We start from the raw sequence: 25,338 nt of genomic DNA on the forward strand, positions 1-25,338 counted from the left end.
CAACAACACCAGCATTATTCTGTAAAAGTCATCCCTTTGTGGCTAAATCACCCAAGTTGAAGCTGGATTTTAACCTGGGTGAAAGGTTGTATAGGTGTGCCTCTGAGTGTTGTACACATTATATACGATATACAACAGGTGTGACTATATATAGTGAATATACTTGTGTTTGTGTGTGTCGTGCCACACTTCAAAGCTCTTTCCTCATCACAGACATGAAAGCTAAGAACTGATGACTAACCCAGAGATGTGTTCAAAGTGATCCCCAAAGACCTGTCTCAACCTTAAAACCACAGTGTGTGTGTGTGTGTGTGTGTGTGTGTGTGTGTGTGTGTGTGTGTGTGTGTGTGAGTGAGTTGGCTCGGCCTCTTCATAATGTTACACTTATGTTGCAGTAATGAACAGTTTTATGACTTTCTTATTGACCACTTGAATTCACGTTTTCTGTTTTGTGGCAGTAGCTGACAAAAAGTGCATCTGTGGAAGCATATGTGCCACCACTGCATGTGTGTGATCTTACACACTGCTACACTGTACGCTACAATGTCTGGCACTGTGCTGCTGTCGGGCGGAGAGAGGGAGAGGGGAGATAAAAAGGAAAGGAAAGGCCTCCCACACAGGCAGATATGAGACTTAGAAGCTCCATTAGTTCCTCAAAAGCCAGCTGCCGGGTTCAGATGGATGTCTGCACTCGGCTGTTTGATGTCCATTCATCCATAGCCTTACATCTCTGCCTCTGTCTCCCAGCTTTGCCCGACGCTGGGCCTCATGGGGATGGAGAGAGCGCAGCTGCCAAAACTATAGGATAAAGCCGTCTGCTACCGTGCGATTCCCGCCTCTGCTAACATTATAGCACCAGCACCGCTGCTGCTGTTATCGCTGGTGATTCTGTTAGCGTCGTCTGTTTTTTGTGACTGCTTGTTTACGGGAGGTAGGCAGGGTGGTAATTCGGGGAAATGTGGGGTGTGGGAGGGTTTGATAGGAAGAATGTTAACTGATTAGAGCACTATGTAGTTTTTGCTTTCTTGTGGGCTCAAATGGGAGAGGAAATATTTGAAGAGAATCCACAAAACTATCTGTGGAGTTGCTTGTTATTGACTAATTCTCCTCTTTTTCATCTCTCCCTACAGCACTTCCTCCTCCTCATCGTCCTCCTCCTCTCCGGACATCTTTGGGAATGGGCCAGCGCCTTGCCAGGGTGCATCTTTCCACCCGGTGGTGTGGCTGGCGTCGTGCGAGAGTGAGGAGGGCAGCGGCCAGGTCATAGAGCCCGCCCACCCCTCTCTCCGCTTGCTTGCTCCCAAGTGACTTTTGACCTTTGACTCAGCCGTGACCTCCAGCCAGCCATGCCCTTCCGGCTGAAGCTGCGGCGCACGCGGCGCTACAACGTCCTGAGCAAGAACTACTTTGTGACACGGATCCGCCTGCTGGACAGCAATGTGATTGAATGCACTCTGTCAGTGGAGAGTACGGGACAGGAATGTCTGGAGGCGGTGGCCCAGAGGCTGGAGCTACGGGAGGTGAGGGGAAGTCTTTTATTATGTGACCCTGGTACATGCTCGTTCCATATGTCAGCTCCTATTTGGCTTTTAGGACATTTTTTGGAAGTTTGTCCTCAATCTAGAAGTAAACACATGAAGAGACGATAAGGAACTGCCAATCTTGCAGGTGCATGTATGAAGGTTTTAATGAAGAGTTTTAGTGTTGTTGTGCTGTTTCACCGTACCAGGAAACAAATTCACATTCACACACAGGGACACATTGAATTCTTGTCATTTTGAGGGCATACAAATGTGTTGAATGTTGATATAAAATATCAGTCACTGTCAGCTTCAACACATAATATGATATAGTACACAGGAACTGATAATGGATTAAAAAAAACCTGACAAACAATAATATCAATATATCAATCCAGATATATTAAGGGGAGAGGTTTCGCGGTGTAAACTTTATGGAAAAACCTCTGACAATATACAAATTCATATTGTCTCACAGTATGTATTGTCATATCACCCACCCTTTGGTAATCACCCATATCAAGCATACACAGAAAAAGTAAAGTAAAAGTAAAACATTGACTCTCACGCTTTCACACATTTATGAATGTCAGATTGTGTGTGTGTGTGTGTGTGTGTGTGTGTGTGTGTGTGTGTGATCGCCACGCGTCTCTCCCCACACCCTGTGAGTGTCTGCCTGCCCTCTGCTGTCTCTCTCCTGCAGAGTCCTTGTCTGTCTCTAACGAAGCGTGGCTGCCTCCGTCCTCTTTTCTCTGCAGAAGAAAGAGATACTGCTCATCCCCCCCTGTCCCACGTCTCCCCTCCTGTCCATGCTTTCTCTGTGTGTTTTCTGTCCACTGTTTCCCTCTACATTTCCTCCATCAAGGTTTAACCACCACTTTGCTCTGTGCTCACACAGGTGGACTTATACTAGGGAGCAGAACACATCCAATTCCATGTTTTCTTTTTTCTCTCCTCTTCCCTCTGACCATCTGTCCGTTGCTGTCCTCATTACAAACTAGACGTACGTGGCTTTGCATGGGGTGTATTATTTGCAATGTGGAGTTGTTTTTGAGTGTGACAGGGCGGTTTGTTCACAGATCGCAGAAAGAATGTGTCTGTTTGGTTGACGACTGATTGAGTTTGATGACTACGTGTGTTCAACTGTGTGTCTGCGCCCGCTGGAGCTGCTGACAAAGTGAGAGAGAGGGGTGGTGCGTACTCACATAGTGTTGTGGTATTTGCCAGGTGTCAGCGATGTTATAAATAAGGTGGTGTGACGCCTCAGCTTCAGCGGCTGTCTGCCCCCATGCGTGCACGCTATCTCAGGACAAAGTGTGTATGTGTGTGTCCATCTAAATTTGCTGTTTTCATCTTTATTGCGGCACCTGAGGCCTTGAGTGTGTCTGTTTGCATGTGTGTGTGTGTGTGTGTGTGTATGTGCGTGCGTGCCCTTGCAGCTGCAGCTTGCAGCTTTACGACTTTCATTACAGTACAGTCAAACCACGTGGACGAAACAGGTGTGCTTACCTCTTCGTGATTCCAGTGACACACACACAAGGCCAATGAAACGTCATTGTGTTTTTCTAAATTACATGGTTAGCCATTAGTAGTATGGGGGCAAAAACTATGAAAAAATAAAAAAATTGACAAACTTGGTTAGATCTCTATTTAGGAGACAAACTCTGAAGGCCCGCTTCACAAAAGCCATTTGTGAGCACTGCTTACACACAGATTGGTAGCAGTGTCATGTTTCGCAAATGACTGTCTCTCACAAATTGCAGATAAACTTGCGAGTCTTACAGGGCTCACGCATGCGCATGCATGGGTGGCAAGTATGGTGTTTGTTTTAATTAGTGGAAGGTGACAGGATCTCATGTTCAAACCTGCCCCAGATCCATATAAACAGCCTTCTATAGGATTTCTAGCCTGCATCAAACAACATCAACTGTCAAGAAATCATTTCAAAGCAAATCAGTATTCTCAGTCAAAGTTGAGGTAATTGCTGATTCTTGCAGTCTGAACTGGTTACAGCACCTCCAGGCTCCACTGCTTAACCACTCACTCTTGTTTGGGCCAGTGTTGTAATCAGTACTGCATGTTTTAGATGAACTGTTGCTGAGAAGTTCACAAATTTTAAATGGGTTGATCATATCACTGGAAAAGGCCTGTGTGGTTATTTCTGGATGTGGTTTTTGCTGTTTATACAGCTGAATTGTGTTTCTTTTTCAAATAAGACATGAATCTCTAGATAAAACAGTGGGCAAGAGGTTTAGTTTTCATTTTGATTTAGTGAGATGGGGTAATAGTTTCTGTTCTCCCAGGGTAATTTTACTGGCAACGGGTCTGGTCTAATATTTATGTTTAATAGAGTTACGCTGCTGACGTCAAAGGTTTGATCAGATTTGAAGTAGAAATATGTGCTTATTGTATTTCAGCTGCTTATTAATCTCGTCTCTGCTCTGCTCAATTGTCCCCAATGCATTTCTCAACTAATTTCCCATTTCCCTCCTCAACCCATTTCTCTCCATCCCTACAAAGTCCCATTTCCCATCCCAATACTTTGTCTTGGCTATGTACCACCATTTCCTACCGGAGTCTCCCTCCGGTCTCTCCAAGTCATTTCTTCCGCCTCTTTATCTCTCTCCATCTAGCTTACACAACTCATCTTTTCATTGCTTCCTCCTTCATCCCACCTCCACTCTCTTCCTTCCTGTCCTTCTTGTGCTGTTTCCTTTTCCTTCATTTCCATTCCTCGACCTTGTGCGCCACACTGACCCTCCCTCCATCTCTCCCCCCGGCTCCAGACCCATTACTTCGGGCTGTGGTTCCAAGGAAAGACCCAGGCCCCGGCCCATCGCTGGGTGGAGCTGGAGAAACCCCTCAAGAAGCAGCTGGACAAGTTTGGCAATGAGCCACTGCTCTTCTTCGGAGTCATGTTCTACGTGCCCAGCGTTTCCCGGCTGGAGCAGGAAGCCACCAGGTAAAGAGTCTCCAAACACCACTTACACTATGTCCAACTGTCAGACACTCACATGCCCGTGCTTCACGCTGTTACTTTTTATTTACTTAAAATAGCAACAACCTTTTCTACCAGAGCTTTTTACTAATTGTACTACTTTTCTTTTGTATAATCTGTCAGCAAAACCTTGTGACTTACTGTACATCATGTGTCATCTATTAACTTTTATAAACTGTTAACATCAGAAAATGAGTCTGTCTACAAAGAGGCCAGTGAGTCTCCAAACGTGGTGGCTTTGTGCTTATTATTTTCTTTAATGTACATAAAGATAAATGTGGAAGAGTGTACATGTTCCATGACATCATAGTGGAAAGGTTTGTTAATTTCCCTTTCGTTTCTTATTTTTCCATATTTCCTGTGTTTTTAGTATAAATAGAACAGAATTGGCCTTTAGTGTCCTTAGAAGTGGAAATGTTCCTTTGGCAACATAAACACAGTCAAATATCATGTGCATATTATTATTGAGCAAAAGAGGTATAGACGGGTTAAAACACAACTAAAAATGTATGTGTGTACGTCTGACCTGCTGCCCACATCTCTGATTTGTTCAGCGAACGTGCCCACTGATGGCTGTTTCTGCTGCTTGGAGAAACAGACGACCAATCAGAGATAAGCGTGCAAGATCAAGAATGCGGCCGTCATGTCCCTATTTAGCTTGCCAGCGTGGATGCGATTGACATCTTTGAGGTTGATGTCATTTCAGTCTGATTATCAGGCATATTTGCATCATCAACAGCAGCCATTTTAATACCACAGTGTGTGTGTGTGTGAGAGAAAGAGTGTGAATGAGCACGTTAGCTAGCTGTGAAAAGGGCATCCAGGGGTCAGTGTGTAGCGGACAGTCTGCCATCTCAGATTCCTTCTCACACACAGACACACACTCTGCAGGTCTGCCTCGCACTGAGCTGGTGAATTTGCGGCTTCTGCTTCGCTGGATGTGGGAAAGGTCGATTGCAGGTCACAGCTTGACGTTTTGATGCTAGAGTTAGTTTTAAGGTGTGTGTGTGTGAGAAAGAGAGCGTGTGTGAACAATTTAGGCTGTTGAATTCTCTCAGTATTTTTGAGAGGCAGGATTAGACATTGAAAATAATGAAATCATCGTGTATCAGCGAGCGGCCTGATACACACCCGTGTGTGTGATAGAGAGACACTGGAGTGTGTGTGTCTGCAGGTTCGTTATACAGAAGCCAGGATGTGCTCTGGTAAAGGGATGGTATTCCAGGAAACCCTTGCGGGCTTTTATAGTGTGTGTGTGTGTGTGTGTGTGTGTGTGTGTGTGTGTGTGTGTGTGTGTGTGTGTGTGTGTGTGTGTGTATGGGGGTTATGATGGGGCCTTAGGGGCAATTTAGGGAACAATGGCCGCCTCTTTTTCTCAAGCCCCCTCTCTTTCTCTTACAATCCCCGTACATAGTGTCACCCCTACTCCTTTTTATCAAGAGCAGATCTCCACATCACTCTAGTCCCACATTTTTAATCTCTTTCTCTTGGTCCCTTCGTCCGCCTCTTTTCTCTCCGTCTTTCTCCTTTTCTGTTAGTCAGGAATGTTGGCACAGCCGTCCAGCGTAGGAGGCGGACCACACATTCCTCCCAGCAGAAGTGCTGGGGGTAAAGGGGTGGGGGGGGGGATGTCTGGTTTACAAAACACACACACATACGCACACACACTCACACTCTCTCACCTCACACACCTCTCACACTCCCCCAAGAATCCTCTCTCAGAAGCCAGCTGCAGCCCTGTCAGAAGAGTTAGTCACAATACACCACATTGTAAGAACGTACACGCTCCCTGAGGCAAGCTTTTCTAAAAGCCCCTTCCCTTTTTTCTTCACATCAAGTTGAAAACAATCTTCACAACTTTTTTGATGGAGTTCAAAACGCTTTTTTCCCCCCCACAACCCAGGTCTAATCAAGGGTTTATCAAATCTTTAAAAGCATGTTTTGCTCTTATACTGTCTTTACTTTCCTTTGAGGACTCCATCAATCACTGTGGGAACTGTGACAGTTACAACTGTCGTAGATAATTTATTGACTTGGTTTTGGGTCAGATCCAGAGAAGCAGATCTTTGTTATTTCTACACACCTGGTCTGGTGAAGGAGAGGGAGGGCAGGATTTGGAGAAAGAATGGCGGAGGCAAAGAGAAAGACAAGTGCGGACAGAGAAAGCAAAAGTTTGGCAGCAAGACTTGTACCTTGTTATTTATGTGGTTTTAGCTCGCTGCCCACATGTGTTTTTGCTGGAACTTATACATATTTATGTGTCCACATAGAAAAGTATGTTTGTGCTTGTGTGTAAAAACAGAGTAAGAGTGAGTGGATTTGGTTTCTGGGTCATTGGTGCTTTGATTTACTATGTCACAAAACCCTTTTGGAGGAAAGTTACTTTTAAAATATAACTTCTACGTCCTACTGTGTGACCTTTAAAATATATGTAGTTCGATTTGTTCCCAGCTGAGATGTAGGCCATTGGTTTAAAATGCATTTTCTGTTCATTTGAACAGGAATTAGATTGTAAGAAAAGAATAACAGATTACACTCTTTTATAAACAAATTCATCGTAACTAACATTGTTACTAAACCAGTAATACAGAGTGTCGACTGTCTCCTCTGAGTAAATGAGATTTACTGAGAAAGTAATGTGAGTTTTCTAATGTGGTCAGGTCTTTGATGTTCAATGTTTGACTAGTGTGTAACCTGATACTAGATCGCGCTCTCTTCCCGTCCATCCATTCATCTGTTTCTCCTTCTCTCTCTTCCTCCCTCCATGCAGCTGTGAAAATTACCCAGAGAAGGGGGCTAAAGTATGTTTGTGTGTGTGTGTGTGTGTGTGTGTGTGCGCATACTGGCTACATATTCACACCAATAATCCAATTATTAAGCAATTAAGGCAGTAATGCAAGAAAGTTGGAGCCCATGTAAACACCGCTCTCGGTTATGTTAATGCAGTGATGCTGATAATTGAAGTTATTGCTGTAAGATACACTATGTGTTCTCCATATATAAAGTCAGATGATGTAAAATTGTAAAAATTGTTTCTCTAATCTTCCCTAAAATGCAAACACAATGCAAAAACAACTTTGACTCACATTATGGTTTTTGTAGCAATATTCACACCAAGATGGCCACAAGGATAAACCACGGTAGCAAAAGAGTGGGTTTGAACTGGAACACTGGACTTGGTGCATTTTTAGCCCATGTAAACACATAAATCAAAGTGATGCCTTACTCACATTTCTGGTCATAACCAAATAGTTTGGGGTGTTTTGGTGTGGGGGGCTGCTTTGTTTTATTTGTGTAGAGACAGAATGACTGCTTTTAGTGTGTGGGTGTATCATCCTCAGTCGGTTGCACTGTGTTTGACCCCTGAACTGCTTCTCTTACTAATCTCATACTACCCCCTGTATATTACTCACTTGTAACTAGATATCCTGCACCACCTCTTCTGTTTTCTTTCTGAAAATCTTTGAATTTACTACACTCACACATCTTGCAGAAGGTGAGGGTATAGTGTGTGTGTGGTTGAAGCCTTCTGTTACTCCTGTCTCGCTGATATGAAGGAGGGGAAAGTGGCCCAGAGAGAGAAAGTGAGGAACCTAAACAGAGAGCTGTTGACCGGAGCGGGGCCAGCTGGCCTCAGCAGCCCCCAAGGCTAACAGCACCAACAGCCTTGAAATCCTAGCTTTGTTCAGCTAGTTATCACACACACACGCACACACACTGACACAGCTGTACTCTGTTGTGCCCCTTGCTGATTCAACACATTTCAAAGTGAAATCCTCCTGTCTCCCACACAAGCAGTCTGCACCCATCCAGGGTTGAGGGGGTGGTCAGGGTCATACCACTGCAGAGGTGGAGGGGTTGAGGCATATGTACACACATAGACACACACATTCATGCATGCATGCACATGTGCTCGCAGGCTTGTTGTCCAGGCCACTTGGACATCTGGCAGCATGTCTTGAGCGGGGCTTGAACATGCGTGGGCATATAAAGGGCTCTTTGTGCCTGTGTGGCTGCCTGGAGTGCCAGCAGAGCGCTCTGCCATGGTGGAAGTTACAAGTAGCTCTTAGGAAGGAAAGCTCTACCTCATCTCTATGTATGTATATTCACCTGTTATTACAGCGTAGTGATGTCATTCTGACATACGTGCCAGGTGTGTGTGCCGCCATAACGACGTCTTTGTGGACATGTATGCTTATGAGTAATAGTCTACGTGAACATGCCAGAACATGGTTACACTGTAAGATGTGAACCACATATTCAGAATGTTTTTTACGTAATGTTTTACAAAGTGTATATTTGTATTTATTATTCTTTCTATTATTATATTTACTCTTTTAAAGGCTCTCAATTCAAAGCATGGATTCACCTAAATTACATGAACATGTGTTCTCTCACTTACCTCTAGTGGTATCTAGCCATGCAGATAGTTTTGGTTTTATTAGCCCGGGTTTTTTCTCTGCTCCCATCCCAAAACAATAAAGATAAATGGAGTTTCATTTGTGGTACTCACAGCTCTGAAAAATTACTCTCCAAAAACAGCATTCCCATTACTTTTGGATAATCCACAGGCCTTACTGTGAACAATTTTCAGCGGACCTACTTCCTGCTGAAGAAATAGTCCCATGAAAGCTATTGTGTTCTGTAGATCATCCAGAGTAATGGAGACAAGATAAATGGCAAAATAACAGAATCAAGAAATGCTATAGTTAATATACATTTTCAAGATATTTAAGCATTAATGAAAAATCTGAGCAAGTTAACTATTTTAACTGCATTAACACGCCCTATTTATGATAAAGGGAGTGCTCTCCAAGACTCGATGTAACCTTTCAGACTGTCAATCAAGATCTTGTAGTTACACTCGTGAAACAAGTTAGAGTTTGTTAGGAACTATGATACTTCAGTATTTTATCTTGTCTGATAATTTATTTCTATATAGATTTCAGGTCATATTTCCCGGTCCTAGTTGTGCTACCATACAGAGAAATGTGTTCATTGGGTTTATTTTTTCAGACTTTTTTTTGGTTTTTGAAAAATATTCAAGTAAAACAAATGGAGGAAGAATAATCCCCCTTTGGTTGAACTGGTCACAACCTGAAGACATATCCAACTTGTGTAAAGCGTTCACAAGTAGACAATGGTTTAATTTAAGGGTCAAAAGCCTAAAGCGTTTTGTGGCTGTTTTGTCACTGTCACGCTTTCACTTGTTCATGGTTATTTCAACAGTTTATTGTCCGCCTCTCCACCGCTGGCCTCGCATATGTATAAACACCATGACGTTGTTACCATTGAACCTCAGAATGAGAACCAACCACTGTCAACCTCAACGTTTCCCCAGACCCCATACGGAGAGCGCTGGGAAAACATGGAGGGTTTGTAAAAACAAAGTCCACAATCATTTGAAGGGTTTTGTGTCCCGCGAGGCTCCTCCCCCTCCAGACCGCGTCAAGCTCATCCCCCCCTCCTGCTGCAGCCGCGGCGGTTGGGGTTGGCTAATTAGAGGGTTGCCACGGGAACGGAATGGCAGCTTAGCCAACGGGTGTAATGACAGGGTGAGGGAGGAGGGCGGGGTCAGATTATAGGCCCGGGAGTATGCTGAGTGCAGCTCAAAAAAGAAAAGAACAAGAAGAAGTGGGGGAGAGGGACGGAGAATGTGAAGAAGAATATGAACATGAAAGATGTGAGGACGTAAAGGAGAGCATGAAACTTTGAAACTATGAGGGTAAATTAATAGTACAGAGGGAGCTAATGAATGAACGAGGAGTAAAGAAAAAGTAGGAATTGAGGGATCAAATGAAAATGATGTGAGAGAGAGGAAGACTGAGTGAGTGACTAAGCGTGTATAGCTCAGTGGTTTCCACATAGACGTTTGTGTACTCTGGCATGGACTGTCTGATGTACTCTTCCACTCGGAGCTCTTTCCGACCGTGTGTGAGTGTGCACATCAGACAAGGTGTCTCACAGAACCACATTGGAAAGACTCGGCCTGCGGTCACCATGGCAACAAACAGGAAACGGTGTGCGAGTTTTTATGCAGCTGAGCCTGGTCACCCTGACAGTTCCCTCTTTCCTCCTGTGTGGCCACTCCATTCTGCAAAAGACAAACATCCAGTTGGACCACAGCTAAAAGTGGACAAAAGGAGCTCAGAAACTTAAGGAGCTCAGTGTGTTTCAGCCACTTTGGTTTTGGGACTTTCAGCATGTTATGTGAAGGCTGAAAGTGGGCTCAACAATCTGAACAGTGTCATCATATCAGCTTACACTTGGCAGAACCACCACTGCCCAAAACCACATTCCCCAGTTTGCCTCACATTCACACAGCAATTATAAGTCTCCCCTTTTGTCCAGCTTGTGTTGGTCCTTCCCAAGATTAAACTCGTCAGCTCCATGTAACATGCTGAACATTTACAGACCTATAAATTCATATTGTGTAGCCCTTACTGGTGTACATTTGGCATTCCTCTCAAGTCAGAAATGAGTCACTGGTATTTAAAATAGAGGTGATTCACTAATTCCTCACTTGGATTCTGCAACAGGCTTCTCTGGCATTGTTTTGACCGGCTAATGCTGTTGCCAACACTGTCTTGACGAACTCTTTCTGTTGCACAAACCAGAAGCAGAAGACTATGTCTCTCTCTGTGGTGTCTCAGTGGATGTTTGCAATCCTTCAGTTGCTAATGTGCAACGCCATGAGCACGGCTCTTCTTACTTTCCTTGGATAAATGTGTTGAAATGAGACCCATCATGTTTTCCAACTCGATTTTTATATAAGTGGTGTTCAGAGACAGTGTGGCTAGTTGGAAAAATAACATTAACCACCAACCAAATTCTGGTGAGTTTCTGAAATCTAATAAGAGTGTCTATGCTACCACCCACTTAGTCAGATTTTTTTGTACAGTTAAGCTGGTAGAAAGGCTGCAGTTTGCATTCTGAACAAGACTAAGAGTCTGCAGCCATGGAGCTAGATGAAAAGTCAGGCGCTCACCACTCATCCTGAGGGGACCATGAGTGTCTGTACAAAATATCAGCACAATCCATCCAATAATTGTTGAGATATTTCAGTCTGGACCAAAGTGGTGGACAGACCGACATTGCCATCCCTAGAGCCTGCTAGCTGCTAGAGTGGCTAAACACAATAATGTCTTGTCAAAGTAAAACATGTCCAACACATGTGTCACACTTACATAGACTCTTAACCTCAACAGCATCTCATCTTCAACGCTTCCTTCCTTTTTTCTCTTTCTCTCACTTTCATTCTTTCTTTCTTTTTTCCTCCGTTCCGTCTTCCTTTATAGGTATCAGTATTACTTGCAGGTGAAGAAGGAAGTGTTGGATGGACGTCTCCATTGCACAGTAGAGCAGGGGATCAAACTAGCTGGCCTAGCAGTACAAGGTAAGACACACACACACACACACACACACACACACACACACACAGTGTGCACGAATAAACATCCCATGTGAATAATCTACCAGAGGGAGACAGGCAGCACAAGAGAGACAGAGTGAGCACAAACTCACACTTTCTCAGGTCATCTTGACTTCACTACCTAATATGGCTGCATACCACTGGAAGAGCCCAGTCCACTTGAGTTCCTATGGTATCAGTCTTAAAACACACACACACACACACACACACACACACACACACACACACACACACACAACCTCCCCCCATCTTTTCGGTCTTGTGCCTGGGTGCTGTCTGTGTCTCAGGGGGAATGTAAACAGACGGTTAGCTTATCGTTAGTTCCAAGGTTACCCTTAGTAGCACCAGGAAGACCCTTATCTGTCGGGAGACGAGGATCCTGTGCTACACTTCCTTTTGTCCGACAGACGACAGACAGCAGATCAGTACTTAGGATGCACTCACAGGCCCTATCAGGAGGCCTGAGCATGTTATGGAGATGTTGTGCAGGTGGGGAACAAATGATTGTGTAGTTACAAGGAACGAGAGTGGAACAATAACTAATTAGTTAGCTACTTAAGCAAATTGTTAGCTAATTAAGCTAACAAGTAGCCTCTGGTTACTTTGAATCAAAGACCATCAGCCAAAGTAGGAATATACTGTAATTGTTGCCCCACTAATGTGGCAACTGTGTAAATTTCTTCTCCTGAAATGTTATACATATAAACACTCAAACAGCTCTCGGCTTTAGCTATATTGAAAAAAAGTCTAGCAAAGTTTAAAGCCAGCTACTTAGCAATTTAACAGTCAACAGCAGTCTTGATATCAAAATATGTTACTTAGCACAAGGCAAACGTGTTGTGTTTCTTATGAAATTTTATGGAGAAAAAGAAAATAGGAGTTTTGAACTTGGTGTCAATTGGAGTGAATTATCCTGACATGTTATCTTCTTGTGTTAGCATCACTGGCACACAACTTTCACACCACCAACAAACACTACAGTATAGGTAATGTGATTTGCAAATGTTACACTCATACACATGAAAATGGGTTCACATTGGTTTTTATCTAAAAGATTATAAATGTATGTGTGTTTTTATTTTCTAGCTGACTTTGGAGACTTCACTCAGTTCATGTCTCAGGACTTCCTCAGGGAGTACGTGCTCTTCCCAGTGGTGAGTCCTCAAACCTTCACTGTTCAAATATATGCGTGTGTGTCTGTGTGTGTGTCTCTTTGTGTTGCCTGAAGCCACACATTCTTGTGTCACCTGTGCACCTCCTCCCTCCCCTTACCTGATTGACAGGCAGATAACAGAGAAAGAATAAGAAAGACTCGAGTGACAGTGTGGACTGAGATAAAGCTCTAGTGGATACTAAATGTATTACATTAATGAAACGCTATTTTACTCTGTTACACTGCCAGGTACGTGATGTTCATTGCTAACTATAGTTTAGCTGCAAAACAGTTGGACAGGGTGTTGGAGAAAGAGAGTAAGTGATGTAGTGTTTTAAAGGATTAGGGTTCTTTTTCTCATTGAGACTCAACACAATTTTTTCTTCACCTTGCTGTCTATCATTAATCCTCCATCACCTGTTGCTTCTCTTTCCTTTCTTTTCCTATTCCCCTCCTCCATCTTTTTCTTATGTGCTGCCTAATGTTTTGTTCACTTCTTTTTTTTCTCTCAGAACTGGCCTAATGGAGACGAGGTGCTGGAGGAGTGGACCCAGAAGGTCGCTGAGGAGCACAAGAGTCACTGGTACTGTCAGCTTCGCTTTATACTGTTTGTACATGTGTGCACATGTGAAAGAGAGCGAGAAAAAGATTCAGAGACAATGAGATACCTAGTACCTGGTACTGTATCTGTCTGTACTTTCCAGTCGAATGCAGCCCGCTGAAGCAGAGCTGCTGTACATCAAGGATGTGGAGAAACTGGACGGCTTTGGCCAGGAGAGTTTTCCTGCTAAGGTAGATTAATTAGATATAACACCCCCAGCCTCTCACACACACACACACACACACACACACACACACACACACACACCGTCTGCAGAGTAGCTAATTTATTTGATATTCACTCTTCTTCCACAGGACAACTACACCAACGATATTTTCATTGGTGTATCCTTCATTGGGGTGTTTGTCAAACACAGAAATGGCAGATCCATCATGCTCCACAAGTAAGTCTCCCCCCGGCTAATTTTTGTAGCGTGTATGAATTTTGACCCCTATCTGTAATTATGAGATAGTGGGGCTAATACAAATTAATGGATATTCAAGAAAATATTATGATGATTTTTTTTGTGTGGGAAAATTCAATCCTTTTGTGTGTTTCCGTGTGTGTGACAGGTGGAAGGACATTGGCACCATAGCACACAACAAGGCAGCCATCACAGTGGAGATAACAAGCAGAGACGACACCATCATTTTTCACATGGTGAGTGTTGTGTCTGCAGGTGGTCTCAGCACATACACACACGCTTTTATACAAGGTTTCTAGTGGGAAGTCTAGTGCACAAACACATTCCCAGATATCCCTGCACACAGACAAATACAGGGACAAAATCTGTCTTGATTTGCTATAAATACAACTGCTGTGTTATTTTGAAATATCAATGTTTTTCTCTGCAGGAGGATATGGAAATGGCCAAGTACATTGCTCGTCTTTTCACGGCCAGACACAAATTCTACAAACAGAACAAAATCTGTGCAGAGTGAGTCTCAAGGCCACCAGAGAGGCCAGCTGAAGGCCACTAGAACATTTATATATCCAGTAATATCTGTGACTTAATTTTTAAAATAGGGTTCACCAACCTTTTGAAGGTTATGTAAAAGAGTTCACCGTACTTTTAGTTTGTGAATCATCTCCTGGGTTGTCAACTAATGCGTATGTTTTGTCTTTAGGCCCACTCACTCACCTGCACCGATCAGGAGGAGACCCACCTGGACCCACCGCCTATCTCTGGTACCGTCAGAAGCATTTGCTTGCTTTGATATGGTTCAGTATCACTGGTTATTTCTCAGTGGTTTGTCCTGTTGATTATTGCCTCTGGCCTTTTATAAATGAGACCAGAAGCCAGGAGACAGAGGGGGAATTTGGTAGGGAAGACAGAAACGGCCGTGGTTAGAGATTTGACCTTGCTCTCCCACTCAGGGCAGCTCTTAATTGTGCCATGGAGCCTCGGTTTTAACGTGCGTTGGTGGTGTGGTGGGTGTTGTTGGAAAGTTTGCAAGGGTGTTGCTTGGTCTGATTTCCGGTGCGACAATGAAGGCAGTGATTTGTGCGTCTCCCTCCCTGCTGGCCAGACAATGGCTAGGCTAAATGTGGCACAATAGCTGTTCAGTCAGTCCACTTCAGTGCTCAGATGTCTGTGTAGAGAACCGCAGGCATTGGCGGTTGACAGCTCTTTGGCCCTAGAGTTGGCCTGTGTCAGTCACAGTCACCTGTCGTGTAGATGTGTTAAGACAGAAAGAAAGTGAAGTACATATTGAGAATCATTATTAATTAGTGAAGATTGTAATATGATATTTTAAGATTTATTTGGAGGCTTAACTTAATGGCGTAAAACAATTAATTGCATCTTCTTAACTGTGTTGCATTGAATGTGTCTCTTCATTCAGCCGCGTCCCCAGTCCTGTAACTTCCAGTCAATGCATTCCCAGTATGGAGATCATTATCAGGACACACAGAGCTCTCAAGGTACGTGTAAAACACACACACACACATACACATTAAGAGTAGGTTTCCTCCAGCTCACTGCTTTGACCACAGTGTAATTTAAGATTTCAGCCTCCCTGATAATAACTGAAGTGTTTGAATGGAGTTAATTGTGTCTTTCCCATCAGGCGTGTGACTCAGCCTATTTGTATTTTAACAATCTCCCAGCCAATTAGATCCCAACGTTCGGGGTGCAGAACAGTGACCTCATTTGTGCTTTGCTCTTTCATTGACTTGTTCACACACTCACTCTGCCTTATAATCTGAAGAGCTTCACTCATGTCGGCTCGACAGTAAAACAAAGCGAGTGGAAAAACATTCTGGGTGTGCTACTATGCGTGGGCGTGAGATCACTGTGTAGTGTGACCTCAGGCATTACACTCCGCTTGTGTGGATGGAGATTATGTATGTCTGCCTGCTTGTGGGCTTGAGATAGTTTCACACGAGAGAATGCTCTGTTTGTTGAGTAAAGAGGAATAACATGCATACCACTGTCTCCTTCATTTTGGTGGGAAGAAAATATTCCACATCTGTCCTGTTCTAAGTCGGTTTTTTCCAAGGTGTTTGGTACTGCAGTGCAGACAACAAATCAAAACAATTTTTGACACATCAGAAACACCTTGAGTACAGCATTGGTTCATCCACATCACATAATTCTTCTCCTGATTTAATTTTATTTATGTACTTTTCTTTTGGTTTTCTGTTTGTTTTGTCAGCTTGAACACTCATCATGTTCTGTCTTTTCTTGTAGTTCCTTTATTTTATGGAAAACTGAAGCATACAACTCCACCAACTGTGACACTGAGATGTCTAAAAATACAACCTACAAAAAAAAAAAAATCTGTGAAAAATCAACTTCCCTCACAACTTCTTTTTTCATTCTTTCTTCCTCCGTCTTTTGATCTTTAGACAGTATCTTCCATGACGACCCCTACTACAAGTCAGAGACCAGTCTGGACCGCTGCCAGGTGGACTTTCCCTTCCGAAACGGTACTGTGCCCAATGGAAGCATGTACAGCAGCCCCAGCCTGAGCTCCCTCAATCATTCCCAGACTTTCGTCCCGCCCTCGCCCATGTCCTCCAACCTCAGCATCCCCGGCAGTGAGCTCATGCGCCCTGACTACATCCCCAGTCACCGCCACAGCGCCATCATTGCTCCGTCCTACCGGCCCACGCCAGAGTACGATGCTGTCATGCGGCAGAAGCGGCGTATGCTCCCCGCTCATCATGACCTCCACAGCCAATCACTGCGCAGTTTGAACATCAGTAATGCGTGTGCTTATCGCCAGCCTGAGGCTCTGGTGTATAGTCAGCCAGAGATGAGGGAGAGGGGCCCTTATCATGGCCAGGGGCCCAGCCCGGGACCCTACACACCACAGGTAGAGGTGGATGCTCTGTCTCTGATTTTATGTTTTATTTCTTGCTCTTTTCTACCTCTCACACTGTTTTTCTGTGAATGTTCACCTTGCAGATCAGCTACAGTAAGCCAGTGTCCCATGTCCCTCATCAGGGAGGACCAGCCAGCAGCCAGGGCCCCTGTCATTCACCCTGCGTTAATGGAGGTGGCGGCAGTGGCGGGGTTGGAGGTGTAGGAAGCTCCATCTCTCACACTGTCAGCACACCTGAGCTGGCGAATACCAAACAGCAGGGGACTAATGCAGGAAGCTATGCAGCTACAGCTAACATGCTGAGAAACCACATGTCGCGCCCTCCCCCACCTTACCCTTCCAGCTCCTTCCGCCCGGCCACCAGCACCCCAGACCTGGCCAGCCATCGTCACCGCTGCATCGGCGGCAGCAGTCCAGAGCTGGTTACCCGCATGGTGCAGCTGTCGGTCAAGACCTTCCAGCCGGACAGCTCGGCCGTGGTGCACCAGTCCCTGCAGGAGGTTAGTGAACCGTTAACTGCAGCTGCTAAGCATCGCTCCACCCTGGGCAAGAGACACAGCATGGAGGTGATCAGCAGCATGAGAGGAGGTGGAGGCGGAGGGATGGAGTGCCTGGTGATGAAGGGCATGAATGCTCCCCTTCATCGGAGGAATACTCTTAGAGAACATGTGATGCCCCCTCAGCCTCAGTCCATTCCCCAGCCCCAGGCCCAAACTCCTCAGCCACAACCCCAGCCACAGCCTCCACCTCAGCAGCCACAGGAGTTGCCAATGCAGATGCCTTCCCAGAAAGCAGCTGAGGCTTCTGTAGTGCCACCTGGGCCAGTGGCCTACCAGCATCAAAAGACTCTCTCCAATGCCACCATGCTAATACACAGTAGTGAGAGTGAAGAAGAGGAGGAAGAGGAGGAGGAGAGGCCTGAGCTGGATGTTCAAATCCCAAGTCTCAATGAGGACATCAGCATCAGTGCTCAGCTCCAGGCTGCTCTGGCCAAGCTGCCCAACAAACCCCCTCCAGAGTACCCTGGTCCTCCAAGACCTCCTAGCAATGCTCAAATCCGCACCCACACCCATAATCACAACCACGCTCAGCACCACAACCATAGTCAAGGACCACAGAGCAACCAGGGACCAATGGACCCAAACCTAGCCCAAGGCAGAGCTCTCAAAACTGGGCAGAGCCCAGGTGGTAGCGGGCCTGGAGGTGGTGGTGGTGCTGCAGGCGGTGGTGGGACACTGACCCGGGGGGACCAGGGTGGGGTGAATGGAGCGGTTTTAGGTCCATCCATTTCAGAACCGGACCTGACCAGTGTGAAGGAAAGGGTGAGGAAGGAGCCAGTCAAAGAGAGGCCGGTGTCAGAGATGTTCTCCTTAGAAGACAGCATCGTGGAGAGGGAAATCGCTCAGAGGGTAAGACGATCATTCAGTAATTCAATGCCTTGACACCCCTTAATTCATGGTTTATTTTATGGTAGTGGCAACATATTTTTAATAATAGATGCTATTCATTAGTGCTGAAATGATAAGTTGATTAGTCAATCTGCAGAAAAGGATTTATCACCCAAAATTACAAACATTGGTGCTTTTCAGATGTGAAGATTTGCTGCTTTTTCTGTATTATATGAATTATATGATGTTAGATTGTATACTCCTGTAATCTCTATATAGAATATCTGAATTTGAATCTGAAGGACTGAATTTGAAGATGTCAGCTTGGGCTCAGGGAAATCTGGTGTTCTTTTTTCACTGTTCGCTTTTATAAACGATTGATCGTATTTGAATTAAAGTAATGAAGCAAGTAAAATAATCAAAGTTAATAATAAAAGGTTAATTGATAAAAATCCAGATCCAACTATCTGTTAGTAGCAGCCCTACTATTTTATGAAACATTACAGTGTATAAGCATTCATTGTATAGATCAACATAAACATAGTATCAATAACAAGCTTGATCATGTCATAGTGTATATTTGTGATGTATAGGGAAATGGTATGTAGACAGGCTTTAAACAAGATCAGGTCAAATCATGACATGACAAAGTAATTCAACTGAAATTTCAAGGCAGCACATCATCCTGCACCGGACAAAAAAACCCACCATACTGGTCCAGTTAAATATTTCAGTCTGTTGTTTGCTAGCTAGTTTCATAGCTGCTGATTAGCAGTAATCCAGGCTTCAGCACCTGAGAGGGTAGCACTAGGCTCTGAGTCCCCCCAGGCAGCTAAAACCCTTATAAATCCCTCAGATTATTCTTTGGGTTGGGTGTTCTTGTGTAGGTTGGCTCTCTTGTTAAGGCACAGACATTTGACACAACACCAGAGTCCAGGTATAAGTTCAATCGTATAATCGCCTCACTTAGTTGCGATAAACCTCTCTGTTCAAGCACGACCTGGTGTGGCTGGCTGTTTATAGTTTATAATATTTTAGCGTTACTTCCATCCAAAACTCCAAAGCTGTTATCCCTCATTTATACCAGCTGGTTTATCTTGTACAAGGGTACTCCTTGTGACCCCCAAGCTGTTGTTTTGACTGTCCCACAGGGAAAGAAGGAGGTGGAGAGGTGAAGGGTGGAGCTGTCCTGGAGGTTTGATAGCTTCAGAGATTAGGAGCGGTAATCCTTGGAGGAAGGAGGGACCGTGCAATGTGGGTCAGAGTTTGGCTAGTGTGGTAGAGAGGAAAAAAGACAGGGTGACAGAGGGAGGAAAGAAGGCCAAAGAGGTAGGTGGGAATAAACAAAGGACTGAAAGATTGAAAAATATTTCGAGGAAGGACAAAAGGATGAAAGCATCAAAATAAATTGAAGGCGAAGTGAGATGGATAAGAAGCTGCAAGTCTCCTGTTAATAGGCTTTGTAGACGGGGCTCGTTAGTTGACACCTTTGGACAGAACACAAGGGGATTGGTACGGCCAGGTTTGCCCTACAAACAGGACACGCACATACACATGCACGTCAAATCAGCCCCACCCACTTCGACACCCGCACATGTGCGCGCTCACTGTTTTGAGGCCAGCGCAGGTCAGTCAGTCTTTGCTATGCTGCCGGTACCCATAACCATGACACCGGGATTTTCCTCTCTCTTGAAGACGCTGGAAAGGCAGAAGATGTCCGTGGACTCCATGAAGAGGCCGCTGATGATGGCCGCCCTCAACGGCCTCTATGTGGCCCGAATGCCTGTTCCCGAGAGTCCTGCAGAAGAAGGTGCCAAGGCTGCGACCGACGAACGGGTAAGATGTTCCCTCCTACTTCATAAAATGTATGAGGAGTTTCTTGAGTTTTAAAAAAGCTTTAACTGTGTATCAGGAAGTATTTTTGGAAGATCAAATCAAATGTCCTCTTTTGCTTGTTTTTTGTGAGACAGTGTGTGCTTTTGATTTATACATACAACTTTAAGAACTGATGGCATTATGGTTGAAATAATTTCAGTTTTGTTGTTGCTACTACATTAGATCTTACACTGTCCAAATTTTCTTAGACACGTTATAATGTGAGAATTATAGGTTTATTCATGTAAATGCTTGTAATTTGTGGTACAATAGATTTAAAACAAGGTCCTGTTTTTTTCACAATTGCTCAAAATTTACAGAAACAAACAATTTAGTAGTGAAAGTATACTCGCACCAAAATTATAAACCTGCTGCTATTCTTTATTAAGAGTTTTTTCATTCAATTAGAAAATTCCAAAAACCTCCAAGCCCAAATTTTACTTAAACAAATTTTCTTTTTATGATTGGAGGATTAATATCGGCTGCAGATTGTCGCTGTAAAGACTCACAGTCTCTGATAATCACACTATTTAATGCATTCCATTTCCCAAATACTGTCTGTTGGCTCTCTTTTGAGTGTGGAGGTGTGAAATTCAGCCTTTGTCCCGACTGTTGCTAAGCTAACGGGGGCAAGCCCTAAGTGGGCTGTGGAACGCGTGGCATGGTGGTGCTTATCGCCTCTAGGCCCGTTGGTATGTTAAGAATGTGACCCGAGAGAGAACGAACGAGCAAGCCACACAGAAAGAGTGATAGAAAGAGAGAGAGAGATGCTGCCCTCTCAAACATGACTGGCCTAATAAACACGGACCCCCACCAGGATGAACACCACCACTGCATATTCTGCTCTTTTACAGCTGTGCTGATGCATTATGCATACTTTGAGTTCTTTGATATTGAAGTCAGTATTCAACTGTGAGTGATGACGAGAGTTTTGAAATGTGGACGTATATTATAATGAGATTCCTGGATTCTCCTGGTCTGAATAGTCTCTTGGGTCTGGTGGAATGTAAACGAATAAAGGCCCCTTGGGGACTGAAAGAGAAACCTCTGAATGATGTGTTTCTTGGAATTCAATGACTAACACCCCCTCCTCTCTCTTTCTTTTTCTCTCCAGTGTAAGACCTTGGAGTTGAAGCTGGAAGAGGAGCGGGTCTTCACTGAGTATGAGCAGGTTCCCAAGAAGAGGGCTGACTGTGTTCTCACCACAACAACTCTGCCGGAAAACACAGAGCGCAACCGTTTCCGTGACGTTGTTCCGTACGAAGAGAATCGGGTTGAGCTTGTACCAAACAAGGAGAACAACACGGGCTACATCAATGCCTCGCATGTCAAGGTGCGCTCGAGGGGTCGAGGGTAAACTGTCAAAAAGTGTAAAAAGGGATCATTATAGCACCCACCTTTCTGTAATTAAGACTTTTATGTAATTGATGAGATGATTTCAGTGTATTTACTCATGAAAAGTTGTTACATCGTCCCATGAAAACCATGTTCATTTTTCCAAAAATCCCATCGGTTTTTAAATCATTTATTTAGGTTAAGCTGCTGAATCCATAAAGGAAACTGGAGATACATGGTTTTCATTGGACATTGACAATATCCATTATATATTTGGAAAAACAATGTAGAAAACATGATGGAAATATGGCATTTATGTGTCATGAGGAACGTTACAGCCACCTGATTGCTTCACACAGATCTGCTGTAATTTTTCGTCTCTTCAGCGAGTGGAGGCCGGAGTGACGTTTAAGTCACATGCTTCATGATGTTTCCATTGCGCTTTGTTGCATTTTGCTATTATCGATGCACCAACTTTTCTACCTTTTATCGATACTCCAACTTTTTTGGGAGGGGGTTTCAGCATTTGCACTCAGCAAAACGCAAATCCAAAGGTAGATAACATCATACAACATCATTAGCCTGGATTTGAAATCATTCCAGTGTGAACTAATACAGTTGAAAAGAATAATATTGACCGGTAAAACAGTCAAATTAAGTAATAGAAAATTTTACAGTGTTTTATGAGATTCAAGTTTATGTGTATGGCTCTAGACATGACAGTTACAGTCTCAACCTGCTTTTCAACACCCACATCATACAACACAAATTAAGAGACAGAGAGCATAAACTCAGCTAAATCAGCTCTCTGCTAGTCTTTGTTGTGGTCGTTCCCGAGCAGCGAATGGCTCGGAGGAAAGGATGAAAGGCAGCTGTTGAAGGCTGTTTGGGCCTTTTAAGCTCACAGAGCTCATGGAATTCCCAAAGAATGTGGTCCAAACTCCAAACCCTCTTAAGTCAACCTGAGCTGCTCTCACTAGCCCTCTATTCATTCTTAGTTGCAAACAGCGTGCGCGCACAAGCTTGTGTGTATGCATGAGTTTGCATTTCACCAAAGCAGCACTGAATCGCTGCCTATCACGGTATAACCCTCTTACTTCCCCCCCATCATTTAAGGTAGCTGCCACAGAACAAAAGACCTTGTTTATTCCCCAGCCATCTCTTAATACAGTGTTTACAGTCACGAGGTGGCCTGAGGAATTAGTTGGGACATGCTCATTATGTAATGGCACTCTGAAGACTGTGTGGCTAGAGTGTGTTGAAGACGGGGAGTTTTTCAGTGCTGTGTGATGCCTTATGATTATTAATGAGGGAAAGCAGAAGAAAGCTAAAGAAGAGGGGTTGATAGTTTTATAAATGAGGGAAAAAACTGTGGATGAAAATGGTGTTTATACTGCCCTCCAGGGGTGGATGAGATTATTGTCAATGTGTGTAAATTAGTTGTTAACATAACATCATGTATTTCAAAGTATAAATTCATTCATGTCTGGCTTACATGTGAGTCTTTATTTCATTTAAATGTGGTTGTTAGCAAGCAAATATGTTTGTTTACCCATGTGAAGTCTAATTCTTGTTTGCACTGCAGTCACTGTAATCTCCATGTGCACTAATTGATTCTTTATGTGTGTGTGTCTGTGTGTGTGTGTTTTCCCAGGTGATGATCAGAGGGGAGGAGTGGCACTACATCGCCACCCAGGGCCCGCTAGCCAACACCTGTGCAGACTTCTGGCAGATGGTCTGGGAGCAGGGGGTCAACGTCATCGCCATGGTTACTGCCGAGGAGGTACACACACACAGACATATGCACACACATGGCACACGCAGATGTGGATATTTTTCAGCGGCCGGCAGCTGGGGTCTGTCTGTGTGGGAGAAATAGGGCAACAGTGAGAGTGCGTTACTGTGTCTTTGTGATTATGTAAAAGTGTCAGAGCTCATGGTGTACATCTTTTTTCCCTAATCCTCTTCTTCTCTCTTTTTCCTTCCCTCCAATCACCAATCCATCCTCTTCCTCCAATCTTCACCCTCTCCTCCATCCAGGAGGGTGGCAGGTCCAAGAGCCACCGCTACTGGCCCAAACTGGGCTCCAAACACAACTCGGCCACTCACGGCAAGTTCAAGGTGACCACGAAATTCCGCACCGACTCGGGCTGTTACGCCACCACAGGGTTAAAGGTCAAACACCTGCTGTCTGGCCAGGAGAGGACGGTCTGGCACCTGCAGTACACAGACTGGCCTGAGCAGGGCTGTCCCGAATATGTCCAGGGATTCCTCGGTGAGTGGGATTGTGTCACCATTATCATCATCAGTTTCTGTGAATTTCAAGACACAACAGGAAGTGGTGAAACAATCACTGTATCTTCATTATTTAATGACTAATTAAAGGAATAGTTTGACATCGATGATCATCAATACCACTCTCATGTCTGTATAGTAAATAAGAAACTAGCAGGTTAGCTAACTGTCTCCTGGCTCTAGATTCATATTTATCGGACAGATATGAGAAAGGTATTGATATTCTTATCTTAACCACATTCAACAAATGATCTCTTCAGCCTGGCAGACTCAATACCCACATCTTACCTTTGTCTCCGTCTTCTGTCCTGCAGCCTACCTAGAGGAGATCCAGTCTGTAAGGAGACACACCAACTCCATGCTGGACACATCAAAGAGCCTCAATCCACCTGTGGTGGTGCACTGCAGTGCCGGGGTGGGTCGCACCGGGGTGGTCATCCTCACTGAGCTCATGATCAGCTGCCTGGAGCACAATGAGGTGGGTGGACAAGGTTGCAAATTCAAGCTTCTGATTGGGCTGTACATTTTTGTCATTTTTAGGATCACAGTTTTTATTTGATGTATGTATCACAAGTATCACATTAATTGATACAAAGCTTAATTTTTTGGATGACAAAACCTACACGCAGGTCTTTTATTTTGTAAATTGAGTTTTTCAAAATATACTCCACATTTGCAAAAGATTATATACACTTTCTCACCAAAGTATGCAGACCAGGTAAGTCCAGGTATGTTATTATTTTCACTCTGTGAATCCTCTGTTGTGAGAAAATGCAATTGTGACATGTGACAGGAGAGGAGGCGGGTTAATGGACTTTTAATATACTCTGACTGTGTTGAGTGTCTTTTTCTAGCCACCATACAATAACAGGTACATTTTACAGTACACCACTAAAGGATGGTCTCTCACTTTACTCCTTTTCTCTTTTTATTCCTCGTTTTTCAACGACTTTCTCTCGTCTCTTCTCCCTGTTCCTTCAGCCAATGGAGGTTCCCGCCATGTTGTCAGGGCTGAGGCAGCAGAGGATGCTGATGGTGCAGACCATTTCCCAGTACAAGTTTGTCTACCAGGTCCTCATCCAGTTCCTCAAGAACTCCCGCCTCATCTGAGCCCGGGATGCTGACCTTTGACCCTACACGAGGAGGCAGAATGGCACCAGATAACGGCAATGGTACTTAAAATTAGCACAAGGACTGTACAACAGATGCAGTGTAACTGATAGCTGGTTGGAAGCAGATACAGAGCTTTCTGTGTGGCAGATTTTCATACAAACTCACCTCAAGGGAGGAAAGAATTCGTGTAGGCCTGTATAGAAACTGACGAACAATCTCCTAATTGGTGTATTCAGATGTTGTTCTTTTCCCCCGGGGTGTTTTTCTTGGACCTGGTCCTTCTGTGTGGAGGATGCATG

The 25,338-nt window shown here is 44.3% G+C and overlaps 1 protein-coding gene across 1 annotated transcript; it reads left to right on the forward strand.

Annotated features, from left to right (window-relative positions):
• The first annotated feature begins 1,339 nt into the window (after window positions 1-1,339).
• On the forward strand, window positions 1,340-25,158 carry LOC139302627 (tyrosine-protein phosphatase non-receptor type 14-like). The gene is made up of 20 exons (XM_070926330.1): window positions 1,340-1,520; window positions 4,307-4,482; window positions 11,817-11,914; window positions 13,037-13,104; window positions 13,616-13,686; window positions 13,808-13,895; window positions 14,019-14,107; window positions 14,277-14,364; window positions 14,559-14,641; window positions 14,832-14,892; window positions 15,549-15,627; window positions 16,555-17,024; window positions 17,156-17,701; window positions 17,810-18,442; window positions 20,117-20,257; window positions 21,411-21,629; window positions 23,286-23,414; window positions 23,672-23,906; window positions 24,241-24,404; window positions 24,908-25,158. Exons 1-20 carry the CDS (start codon window positions 1,347-1,349, stop codon window positions 25,034-25,036), a joined length of 3,741 nt encoding a protein of 1,246 aa, XP_070782431.1. The 5' UTR covers window positions 1,340-1,346; the 3' UTR covers window positions 25,037-25,158.
• Window positions 25,159-25,338: the final 180 nt, after the last annotated feature.

This window comes from Enoplosus armatus, chromosome 19 (assembly GCF_043641665.1).
Source record: "Enoplosus armatus isolate fEnoArm2 chromosome 19, fEnoArm2.hap1, whole genome shotgun sequence".
Taxonomy (NCBI): Eukaryota; Metazoa; Chordata; class Actinopteri; order Centrarchiformes; family Enoplosidae; genus Enoplosus; species Enoplosus armatus.